Genomic DNA, 12,706 nt, shown 5'->3' on the forward strand with positions numbered 1-12,706 from the left:
ATCAGAAGACAGGAAACTATCCATAACAGTGGACACTGAATTACACCACAATTTTATCTATTATTATTATTATTATTATTATTATTGCTAAAAGTAGCAGCACATTTTGCAATGTACCAGACACATGAACACAACCTCTGCTGATTAGATCTTAGTAACTACAAGTATGTAGGACCTGCTCTGCCTCAATTAGAAGGTGGCAAAATCTAGAACAGCATATACTAGTGCAATACTGGAGCACTGGTTCAGTACTGACCAGACAAATGTATTACTTACCAAATTACAAAGATTCCTGCACCACTAATTCTCTGGGTAGGTCTCCCCATTCAAGGACTGACCCTGATTAAAGGAGACCTACAAAAATAGGATTGGTACACTTATTGTTTCTTTATGACATGTAAAAGAAAGCCTGAAAGTTCTTTATTTATTTTTCTTATAGTTATATAATAGTTTCAGGTCTTATCTATCTTGTGAGACTTTTGTGGTACCTGGAAAATTTATGATATCATAATATCATAAGAAATACAAGATAGAAAACTTCACCAGCAAAGACAGTATGTGAATCTTAGCCAGACTGTTTAAAGCTGCACTTAAAATGTATTTTTCTTAATACTTTCTTATAAAAAATGACTAATGAACACTTGGGATAAAGTCTTTAAATAAGCCTATAGCATTTTAGTGACAATGGAAGTGCTTAAATTAACTCATCCTGAAAATTCCAAAATCCCCTCCAGCTAAACAAAGGCAGACAAGATTAGCATCCTTCATATTTCTAAAGTAAAAATAAACAGAGCATTTTTTCACATCTTTCTATATGAGAAAGTAGTAACGAGGAAAATGACAACCCATTTTTTTTTTAATATTTTGAAGGTCTTCCTTAACTATGATACAAGACCAGTCAAAATTTTATACAAAGCTCCTTCCCTCCCCTTTGCCTTGGACCATCCCTCCCTGTAGCATGTTTATAACTCAGATTCTGAAAGTAAAGCTCCTAGGGCAGACACAGCGGAACATATAGAATCACAGAGCTGGAAGGGACCTCAAGGGTTATCTAATGTGCAAATTCAGGATTCACCATTCCTAAAATATCCTAGACAGATCCAGCTTCTTCCTAAAAAACCCCAAGGAAGGAGATATTACCGCGTCCCTGGGCAGCTTATTCCATCTTTCTACTGTTCACACAGTTAGGGTTTTATTTTCTCTTGAGATTTAATTTAAATGTTTTGCTGCAGTTTAAAAAAAACACTGCCTTGAACCATTTTTCTCCATCTTCTTTATGGCATACTTTCACATATTTGAAAACTGCTATCATGTCCTTTGCTCGATCTCCTTTTCCCCAAACTAACCACACACCTAGTTCCCTCAAACATTCTTCACAGGACTTGCTTCCAATCCCTTTATTATCCTCATCGCTCCACTCCGAATCTTCTTTGGTTTCTCTACATTCTTTTGTAAATCTGAACACAGTTCTCTAGCTGAAGCCTAACCAATGCTGAGTAAAACAGCACTTCTTGTGCCTTGCACACAATTCCTCGGTTAATGCAACCCAAAATGGCATTACTTTTTTTTTTTGCAACAGTATCACAGTGCTGATTCTTGTTGAGTTTGTGATCTAAGACAATCCCCTGCTCTTTTTTGATACAGCTACTGGCAAGCCAGTTATCCCCATTCTGGTTGTGGGTGTTTCTTTTTTCTTCCTTAGGTGTAGCATCTGACATCTGCCTTGATGCATTTTATTTTGTCATCTATAACCCATCCATTTGAATTTTAATCCTATCTTCCAAAGTGTCCACAAACCCTTCCAGTTTTATGACATCTGAAAATCTGATCTGTATTCTCTCTATTCATGAATCCAAGTTGCTAATCAAAATGTTAATATAACAATACCCAAAAGAGATCCCTATAAAAGCCCACTTGAGACCAGTCTAACATGGGATTAATTCAACATTTGCTTGCAGTTATTCAAGCAGTTATAAACCCACCTAACAGGAATTCCGTCTAACCCACATTTCTCCAGCTTATCAAAATGGCACGTGGGACTGTCTCAAAAGGCTTATGCACTAAACCTGTTTCCCAAGCTAAAGAATTAGAAGTTTGATTTGGCAGGATTTGTTCTTAAAAAAATCCATGTTTGCTTTGATTTGCTAGCACCCCTTCATTCGCCAAACATTTACAAATTAAATGTTTTATAATTTCCTATAGTAATTGAAATAAGGCTAACTACAGAGCCTTCTGCTCTCCCCTTTTAAAAACAGTCAATATGATAGCCCTTCGCTAACTGTCCTAAGACCTCACATGTCATCTTCATGTTTGCAAATATTATTGCCAATAGCCTTAAGAAATCTCCATCTAGTTCCTCCAGCAACCTGTGGTCCCAAATACCTGCACAGAAAGCAGGAGAGGATGGGGGTACCAAGGGAGTTTAAAGCCTACTTCTCCTGCCTACTAGTACTGGTGCTATTATAGGACAGGGCCATTAGCTCACATCAAGTAAAAGCAACCTTGAGGTTTCAAAATGTCCTTAGGGTTTGCTTATACAAATTTTACTATACTGGTTTGTATCAATATACCTCCACAGTCTAGATGTTTATACTGGTATAAATTATTTCCAAAAACAAAGCCACCGCTTAACAGAGCATGGGGGAGTGCAGATCACAGCTTCTTTCTCCTGGTCATAGCTGATAACAGCTTCTTTCCTCTTTACCAGCAGCAAGGAAGGAGACTAATATAAGAGCTGGAATATGAACTCTGTATCACCAGTGGAACATTCTTGAACTGGAATTATCCTTCTTGAACTGATTACCTAAAATAGCTGCATGGTGCCTTGCCTATTCTTGTCAGAAAAGATCCATGCATGTTTATTACATAAAAAGTTAAGGACAAGTACCATCAGAGAGCTTTTTCTTTTTGCTCTGGACTATAAAAGAACTGAAGTGTAGGACATACATACATACATTTAGCTCTTTGCTCATCATTGATAAATGAACCCATTCTCTTGGTCACAGCCCAGTTCCACAGGTTTACTGAACATTCTTCAACCTAGGAGAGGAAGGAAAATTCACTCAGAACAGAATTCACTTTTGGCCTGCTTTTAAGGCTTACTTGAATTTACTGTTAGAAACACAGCCATCTTTCCTGTATGACATCTCAAAGAATCCGTGTAAGTGTGTATGTTTATTTCTTTTAAAGCAGAGGCAAAAGCTGAGAGACTCTTGAGAAACTATTGCATGAACTAAGTGGCTCCAGAAATGAATCTACAATAGTGATTTGAATAAAACAGACATAAGATACGGACAACATGAACTCTGTTGTCCTAAAAACAAGAACGATACTGTATAATTATGATAATTTCAGAAGATTTTCAGCTAGCATGAGTTACACATTCTAGTTCCAAATGTATTTCATAGCATGTTAAGATACTAGTTCACATCTGAGCTTTTGTGGACATTTCTACAATAAAATAAATTAGGTAAATATTTATGCCTAAATAAATCAAAAGAGTGTTATGACCAGAAACTAAAATGATCTAATCAGACATATGATAGATGGCAGTATACCCTATCAGTACGTATGCCTTCTTTCCATCAGTGCTTTCAGTCATAATTTAAAATTTTACAGAACATGAAATTCTTTACATGAAATGCTAGAAATGAGAAACATTTCAAAGTCTTTGCTTTGTTTCATTAGCGCATCTTCTTGAACAGATTTCTTTTCATCTGTCACTTCATTCAATTGTCTTTACATGCATTTCTGACAAGTCCTTTCCTGACTCTCTCAACCTACGACTTGACTTGACCCATCTGTCTGGGCTGAAATCTCACAAGCACATAAGATGTGTGCAATAGCACATTCACTGCTACTGACAAACAACTAACTTACTGGGATCTTTCAAAGCCTAACAAGGATGTTAAAAAAATTGGGAAGGGTTTAAGAAAGCTCCAAGAATGATTTCAGGTCTGAAAGACCTGCCTTATACTGCAAAGCTCAAGGAGGTCAATTTATTTACCGGTAGTTTATACAAAAGAAGATTAAAAGCCGATTTCACTGGGGTATGCAAGTTCCTCCATGGAAGTTTTCCAACAGTACAGGATTCTTTTAACCTAGCACAGGGATCAGCAGCCTGTAGCCTGCAGGCCAGGTCTCATTTGGCAGTAGGGGCTCTCCCTGTGCTGTGCCACAGTTGGCTGGCAGGAAGAAGTGGCAGAGGCGGTCTGGTCCTAAAGCTCACACACCTAAGATCTGAGCCAAGTCATTCCAGTCCCCCACCAGAAAACATTTCCAACCCCTGATCTAGCAGGCAAAGCTAAGACAAGAGACAACAGCTAAAAACTGAGCCTAGACAAATTCAGACTTGAAGCATGGTGCAAATTCCAAAGTAAAAAAAACCCCTTGGAACAGCATACCAGGAGATGTGTTGGATTTCCATCATTTTGAGTCTTAAAATCGAGACTGGGCATTTTCCTTAAAACATGGTTTAGCACAACCAGGAGTTATGGCCTCGATACAATAGCTGGGTAAAATTGTATGGCTCATGTTATGCAGGAGGTCAGGTTACATGGGGGATAATAACGGTTCCTTCTGGCTTTGGATTATAAAAATCTATGAACCTAACCTATTTTTCCTATTTTAGGAAAAATATATTTATATAAAATATTTCTGAAGTAAAAGTTTCACTAGCAGCTTAGTTAGGTAACAGGCATCCAAAAGGTAGCATGTTATAAGAGGGAACAGGACTGCAGCTGGAAACAACCAAGATGCCTTCACCTCCCTTACATCCATCATTGCGTAATAGGGCTGGAGGGGGTTGAGAGGATCGCCCTCTAGATCCAACCCCTGGCATGAACACTACTCCTAAATCATGTATATCTGATGCTTATCCAATTTCTTGAGAACTTCCAATGAAGTAGTTCACAAAATCTTTGTCTGCTAACATTTCCAAGCAAGATTTTGACAGGGATATTTAAAAATGGGAGAAGTTTGCAACTTTATTTGTAAATCATCCTTAACTAGGATTTTGGAGGAGGGGAAAAACCAAGAACTAAATTTATAAGCTTTTACACAATTATCTCTTCTATTTTGATTAGGTATGAACTATAAGCAATCAAAAAGCCAAGACTCCAAAAGTATTAACTCATTTACAATGCATCTACAGTTTATCATTTAGGTGGACATTTAAAATTATGACTAGTAATCACTAATCAATGTGAAGCACGGGAAAGATTTTTACTAAGAAAACTTCAGTGTTTTTATATTGCGATTTTGGAGTGTTTGTATTTACAATTTTAACATCTTCATTATTCTTTTCTACATTTATTTTACTATTGTGCTTTTTTTAGTCTTTTTGCATTGTTAGATTCAAAAGTAAAAAGTCACAGCATCTCATTCATGTCAGTAGTGTTGACATTTAAATAAGGATATTTTGCCTCAGAATTCAAAAACATTAATACATATCATTTTGAAGGACAGGTGGAATCCCCCACTTGCCAGTTGCTAATGTTTACTATTCTAATATTTACATTTTTTTTTTTTTAGAAACACCTCTACTTTCTTCAAATGTGCTAATGGAGAAGTAGAAATGTTATAGTGTATGCTCTATAGTTATACAAAACATAAGTAAAACATGCAAAAATGTAAGTGCTTTTATAGATTCTCAGTACTATGACAACTCATTATCTGCACCAGCCAATGAGCATTCAAACTGCAGTAGATACTGCTTGCCTCCACCTTGGCTGTAAGAACAGACTGTTTTTAAATATCCAGCTTTGGGATCCAACAGTCCCTGGCCTTCTACCTCAGCCTCCTGAATCTCGTCCTCTGCCTTCTTATCCACATTTTCTATTTCAGAGAATAGTTTGTCAATGATCTCAGGAACGTTGGATGGGGCGTCTCTCTTCAGCAGCTCTTGAACAAGCTCTGAAAAATAAGGTGCATGAGGCAGAAACGGAGTGAGCACCATACAAATGTTATGAGTAGCACATCATCTCTGAACAAGTCTGTACAAGCAAAACCCATTGGTTTACATTTTCTTCATATTTTCCTGGCTAATAAAAAAGCACAAACAAGGAGACCAAGAGAAGCTGAACAAAGTAACTCCTGAGAAACAACTCTATTCTAAAGAAAATTTATTTTAGTTAAGGCATAAGGCTATATTCTGCTAAACTGCGGCAGTGAAATCTACATTTGTCAAAGGAACTAAACATAAGTAAAGAGTGCAGAATGTGGCACATCTTATCTGTGAATAAAATGTCTGCTTCCCCCAAGTCTTTTGTTCCCTCCTAAACAACTTTTATTCTTGGGCCCTCTGAAAGTATAATGTACACAACCTGTATTCAGGATCTTTGATACTGGTAAGCCAACGCCAGCGCTTCCTTTGAGGATCATAGAACAACCTGCCACCACCGATTCTAGAATCCTAAAACCCCCATGCATCTTTATAAAAAGAGAGAAAACTGCTAAATCTTTAAATCCCTGCCCTTGGCTTAAAAGGAAAAAGTCGGACTTGATCAGGTGCTCTCTTAACCACTCTCAGAATGTGGAAGGAATGAGGTTGCTTTAGTGGGTAAATCCCTTACAACGGCAGCTGGAAACTACTCCTCAGAGCAGTTTAGGGGACCAAATAAAACCATATAAAACCTTTTTGCCCTCCCTTGTCTCCAATTCCATAGTTTTTCACGTGCTAGCTTAAATATCTACCCCCAGTTGGGCAGCCAGTAGCAGCACTACACGGTACAGACATGAGAGCCCAGTACCTTGCTAACAAAAACCCTGACTCTGGTCCAGGAGCAAAACGAATCCCTCCCGCACCTCTGCCCCAGTCACTATAATGTTTGTTTTACTCAAGTCGACGGAAAGCTCCCTGTAATCTCTGGCAAGAGAGAATAGTTTTAACTTCCAAAGACATCAAAAACAATAACGTGAAAAGGCAAAACAAGTTTTGTCCAAGTCTCTTAACTGATGAACTCAGGAACACACAAGGCTCTGCAGCCACTGCGAGTTTCACAAGTTACCTTATTACATATTGTCCTAACAAAAATGAATCTGTCGACCACATTTCCTTTCCTGTAATCCTAGCACGCCAGAACTAATCACGCATTACTTTTAATTGTAAGTTACGTAACAGAGCGTGCCCTTTTCCTTGATCGGGAACAAGTTATCAAGTACCTATTTTAGACTCCAAAACTAAAACAAATACAGGTTGCTATTTCCTCTGCAGCCGTGCGCTCAGCTCAACCGGGTACAGGGCGAGACACGGCCTTCACGTCGAACGTTACGCACTGGTCGCTAAGCTTTTGGTTTAGGGCCAGAAGTATTTCACCCGGGGCGGGGCCCCGGCAGCCGGAGGCGTCCCGCTTCACGGCACATCTCCCCTGACGACTCAGCCTGTTCCTGGCGGCCCGGCTCCAAGGCAAAGCAGCTCGGCACCACTGAACAGCCAGACTGCCCGGCAGTCGCCGCTGCACCCCCGGACGTGCTGCGTGTCTGCCCAGGAGGCTGCCGGCTCTGTCAGAGCCTGCTCTCGGGACGCCACCGCGCCCGGCGCAGCACGCAGCCCCGACGCCAGGGAGGCAGACGCACGCCACTGTGACACTGGAAAACCCTGCCGGCCTCCCGTCTACACCAGACACAGCTTTTCGTATCGGCTGTAACGAGCGCCCCATTGCTCGTCTCCCGGGCGACTCTCCCGGGCGCTCGTCTCGAACTCGAGGCTGTCCTGCAGCACGGCGCTGCGGTGGCACCGGAGCGCCGTGGGAGCAGAGACGGCGCGGGAGGGTTTCTCGGGGGAGCTCTTGCTCTTCTCGGAGGCGGGAAGCCGGGCGGCGCTGCACTGCATTGCACTGGGAGACGGAGGCTGGCGAAGGGGGGTGAGGTGGAGAAGCGGGGTGCGCAGGGCCTGCAGTGAACCAGGCCGCCCCCAGCAAGCAGGGCCCCTCACCCCGCCACACCAGGCTGCAAACCCTCGGCGGGCAGGGGAGGGAGGCGCTACCTTGCAGGGCGGGGAGGCTGGGGGCGCCCGCCATGCCGCAGCGCCAGGCTGCTCGGGCCTGCCCCAAGCACGAGGCAGCGCCTGCGCCTCACACCCCGCTCCTCGCACCTCAGCGCCTGGGCGCGCGAGGTATGCCGGGACACGCGCCTGGCTTTCGCGCCTGGCGCGAAACTACAGCTCCCAGCGCCCCCCGCGGCCGCGCACGCGCACTTCCGGCGCGGCGGAGGCCAGCCCCACGCGGCGATTGGCTGGCGGGCAGGGCCCTCCTCCAATGGGGGCGCCGCCCCGCCTCTCCTTGCGGAGTGGCGGGCGCTGGGCCCAATGGGGTGGGCGCGCGGGCGAGCGGGGGAGGGGCGGTTCCGGCGGCGCTGCGCCGGGGCTAGAAGGGCGGGAGGAGCCGGCGCGTGCTGCGGCGCCATGTCGGGGCTGCTGGGCACCTCGCTGGGCGGCCTCAGCAGCGACTCCTACTGCGACATCAGCCAGTACCGCGACCAGCACTTCCGGGTGCGCCGGGGGACGTGGGGCAGGGCTGGGGAGGGGGTTGGGGTGCGGCGGGCTGTGGGGGAGGGGATGGGGGTAGCCGGCCCCCCCGCGCTGACGCCCGCTGTGCCCCCAGGGGAGCCGGTACCTGCAGGAGAAGTCGCTGAAGGCGTCGTCGACGCTGTACGTGGGGAACCTGTCCTTCTACACCACGGAGGAGCAGATCCAGGAGCTCTTCTCCAAGTGCGGCGACGTCAAGCGCATCGTCATGGGTCTGGACAAGATCAAGAAGACGCCGTGCGGCTTCTGCTTCGTGGAGTATCCTGCAGCCGCTGCCTGCGCGGCGCGGTGCCCTCTTCCAGGGGCTTCTTTGCTGCCCCTCGCCGGGTCTCAGCCCTTTCCGCGTGTGGGACGGGGCCAGGCCGGGTGGGACCGCTGCTCGTGCTGGCGCGCGTGGTGTCTGGCCGGCGGAGGGACCGTGCGGTCGGTGCGTTGCTCCGGGCGGGGGTGTCCCCCGCGCTGTGCCGGCCCGGTGGGCGGCTGTCGTGGCGGTGCCCATGCACGGCGCGCATCGCAGTGCGTGCGATCACCGACCGACCCGCGCAGTAGCATCTTCAGCGGCCGCGCACGGGCAGCTAAACGAGGCGTCTCCTACAAACGAGGCTCGAAGCGGGGCTGATGCAGCTTGAAGTCCTGCGTACAAATTCAGCACGCGCTGTCCCGGAAAGGGGCACGTGTAGCGCCCTGGGGGCAGCGCCCGGCCTCTCCCTGAAGCGAGGGACCCCTCGCTGTTGCTTTCGCTGTGCCAGAGCTGAGACGCACGAGCGCGGCCTCGCGCTGCGCTGGGAGGGGACTGGAGCCAGTTAGCGTTTGGGTCTTGAGTTGAAAGTCAGGGTTCCTCCATGCCATATAAAATTACTCTCTCTTTCTACCTCCCTACCCAGCAGAACAGCACCTTGTATTTTCCTTATAAGTTATTCCAGATATTACACAAGAGTGGAAGCTGAACATGCAATGAGATTTATTAATGGCACCCGTCTGGATGACCGCATTATCCGGACAGACTGGGACGCAGGGTTTAAGGAGGGCCGGCAGTACGGGAGAGGAAAGACGGGAGGACAGGTAAGCAACAGACCAACGTCAGTCTAGAACATGGCTCCCCGGGGCTCAGCTGGGTGCTGCTCACCGTGACTGAGCCAACACAAAGCAAGAGTAATGCAGCGTAGACCCAATAACTGAACTAAAGCCGGTCAAACTGGTTTAGTACCTGATGCTGGACTGGAGTAAGTGATTGACAGTTGCTGCTGCTGAAGAGCTGGGTTCCCGGCTCCTGAGGGCGCAAAGTGAATGTTGCTCTGCTGTCAATGAGATGCTGTCAGATTGATGGAGGAAACAAGCAGGGAGGAAGAAACGGTGCTCGGGAAAGACAAGTGCTAGTCTGGGATGGTTGACACAGATGACTCTACCTCAAGCAAGGGGCTTGCCCTAGATGTGACCCCCTGAAGGTCTTGCCAGCCCCGTGTTTTTGTTGTGTGGTTGCAAGGGCAGTCTTGTCAGACGGGATGCGCCAGTGGGAAGATGAGATTCATTCCCAGATTTCAGAGGGTTCAACCTTGACAATCCGTCAAGCCAGACTGCAAAGCCAAACTGAACAGTGTTTGGACTGTTTTGTATTGCTTTGACATTCAAAACAGCCCCACACTTGTCCTGTCCCTGTTGTGATGGGGTGTTATCAAGCGAGTTGAAAAACATGAACTTGCACCCTGGCTTTCAGCCCACCAACTGCTGGGGTGAGGTGGAGAGGAAGCTGGCTCCTAAAAGCGTTGTGACATGTAAGTAGGTGGAGGGTGTTAATGCCTCCTCTTGCTCTGCCCCCAGGTGCGAGATGAGTACCGGACGGATTATGACGTGGGGAGAGGTGGCTTTGGCAAGATCATCCAGATGCAAAAGGCGAATCAGCAGACTATGATCTACTAAGTGCCTCATTTGTCCTAGCACAGAGAAGGGCACTGGTCCTCCATAGATAGCCCTGTCCTTGCCCTTTGGACTGGGATGGGGAGCAAGGTCCAGGTTCCAGGACGAAGTGATCCTCCTTAGACTGGCTGTCTACATTTGCTCATTCCCCTTCCCTTTGGGATAGAGAGGCTGTTCCCTGCTAATGCAGGGCAGCAAGGGAACAGCGTGGCCAGCTCTGCAGGATTCTCTTTAAGGACAAGTGCAGCATGGCACCCAGACCCTGGCAGCAACTCACTCCTCTTGCTCTCTCTGGCACAGCTGGCTGCCTCCAAGCTGTTCTTCCAGCCACTGTTGTTTCCCTCAAGTTCAAGCTTTGAGAACTCATCAGCCATCAAAGCTGTCTCACCTGCCCAGGCACAGGCAGGAGTTTCAAGTCTACCGTTTACATTGTCTCCTGCTGTTTTAAAGCACTGTTGCTGGCTTGGGTTGGAGAAGCATAATCAGACTGTACTGGCCAGTGCAAGTGGTGCCTGCACTTCTATCCCTGGGCTCAGTCAGACCTGCAGAGTCCCTGTCCTCGCCGTGCCCTTGGCACTGCCTAGGTGGGGCACAGTCTCCCAGTTACTGTGTGGTTTTTGTTAAGTGTCTTTTGGGTTTTTTAAATAAACGTATAATCCTGTCTCTGCAGTCTGTGCTCTGGTGCTGTTTACCTGTGACGGGCCTGGGGGGCACATCCTGCATGCTAAGGGATGGATGCCTGCATTTGTCTGAGCTTCCCCTTGGTGTGGGTGTCACTTTTCTTCTCGTGTTTATTCCTGGTTGAAACAAGATGGAAATCAGCAAACTAGTGCTCCCGTGCTCCCATCCAGGTGAGTGTGGATAACTTACTACTGTGACTTAATTCACCATGGTTCCTTTACTTCCCACTGCTTGCCCATTCCCAGTTATCAACTGATAACGGGTCACTGCTGGGTAATTCACCATTATCTGCCTTCCCCTTGGCCTGGGGAACTAGCCAGAGGTCACTATTCTTAATGGCCCTGCCCTGCCTCCAAGCAGTGTCGGGTCCTCTGTGGTGCATACAGCTACATGAGGGCCCAGCCTGTGCTTTAAGGTCAGCCCAAGAACTTAGAAAAGTAAGCCCGGCACTCATCCCCAAGCCCCTTTGCAAGGCTGCCCAAATTCAACTTAGCTAATGGTAGGAGACTCCTGTAAGAACTGCTTCCCCCTCAAAGACAGCACAGCTGAGCGGACCTGTACCTGGGGTCTGGGGTGCTATATGCCCCTCCTGTGTTGCACCAAGCCAGAGCAGAACCCCGCAGCTGCGTACATCACGCCCTTGCTCAGAGCTGGCTTGGGATCATGCAAACACCAGCAACTTCTGCTCTGTGCAGTGCAGCCACAGCTCTGCAGAGCCCTCAAGTGCCAGAGGATCCTCTGTGGCTTGTTTGCTGTAGGCCGTGCTGAGCCTTTGGGAAAGGGTGGGATGTAACTGAACTCGTTTAAAGAAATCCCCCACTTACCTGGGAGCAGCTCTCTGTCTCAAGGGGGTCTCTGGGCTCCAATGGGAACCAAGCCTGCTTCTGGCTGCAGCTGGTACAGACCAGGCATTTGGACAAGGCTATGCTTATAGCTCAAGTCGCCACAAAGCCCTGACTCGAAGGGGTTTCACATTGAATTCTTAAGATGGCTCAGTCCACTTGTGGAGAAGCTCAGGCTGCTGCCTCCATCCAGCTCTTCCTGCCAGCGTGACCTGGGCTTTGTGCCCTGGTCAGATGCAACAGGTAAGAGGCAGGGAGCAAAGATGCAGACTCGAGGATGCTGCCCTCAGCACCAGGCCGTCCGGGGCCCAAACGCTGGCTGCAGGGCAGGGCAGGCAGGAATGCGCAGTAAGAACAAGTGTGTGGTTGTCTTGTGGGGAAGGGGACCGGTCTGTCCAGCCTGGTCAGGGCAGACTGCAGAGGAGTAAGTGCCTGGGAAGGTGCAGCTGGGTGAAGGCAAAAAATAGACTGGGCTGAGGGAGTGTCTGGGAGGAGGAGTGAATCAGCTGGGACAGAACTACGTAACACGCATTGTTCTTCCCACGTTGCTCCACTGTGCTGTGGGAGATCTCTTCTCCAAGCAGAGGCGGGGGCCAGCTCAGTGCCGGGGGAAGGACCTGCATCTCTCAGAAGAGCTCCCGGAGCCGGGCACACCTGTGTTGTCTGCCTGGTAGCTGGTGCTGGTACTTCTAGTGCTAGCCTGTAGTCATGCTAAGCTAGAGAAAAGCAGGATGAGAGAAAGGGG

At 47.5% G+C, this 12,706-nt stretch overlaps 2 protein-coding genes across 4 annotated transcripts in view; one reads left to right on the plus strand and one right to left on the minus strand.

The window, feature by feature from the left end:
- Positions 1–8,130, minus strand: part of TEX11 (testis expressed 11) — a 62,085-nt gene extending 53,955 nt beyond the window's left edge. For 2 of the 3 annotated variants that reach the window (XM_059732940.1, XM_019492859.2), the window contains exons 1-3: positions 7,985–8,128; positions 5,792–5,913; positions 2,955–3,039 (exon numbers count right to left, since the gene is read on the minus strand). In XM_059732940.1, coding sequence (XP_059588923.1) covers positions 2,955–3,039; positions 5,792–5,913; positions 7,985–8,018 — 241 coding nt within the window. In that variant the 5' untranslated portion in view covers positions 8,019–8,128. Of the gene's footprint in view, positions 1–2,954; positions 3,040–5,791; positions 5,914–7,984 lie in introns of all 3 variants that reach the window. The other variant, XM_059732939.1, reaches the window with a different exon arrangement.
- A 221-nt stretch (positions 8,131–8,351) lies between these two features.
- LOC102574330 (nuclear cap-binding protein subunit 2) lies at positions 8,352–11,099 on the plus strand. The gene is made up of 4 exons (XM_006258063.3): positions 8,352–8,488; positions 8,601–8,782; positions 9,448–9,586; positions 10,343–11,099. Exons 1-4 carry the CDS (start codon positions 8,402–8,404, stop codon positions 10,439–10,441), a joined length of 507 nt encoding a protein of 168 aa, XP_006258125.1. The 5' UTR covers positions 8,352–8,401; the 3' UTR covers positions 10,442–11,099.
- Positions 11,100–12,706: the final 1,607 nt, after the last annotated feature.

The sequence above is a fragment of the Alligator mississippiensis genome, chromosome 8, assembly GCF_030867095.1.
Source record: "Alligator mississippiensis isolate rAllMis1 chromosome 8, rAllMis1, whole genome shotgun sequence".
Lineage (NCBI taxonomy): Eukaryota > Metazoa > Chordata > Crocodylia > Alligatoridae > Alligator > Alligator mississippiensis.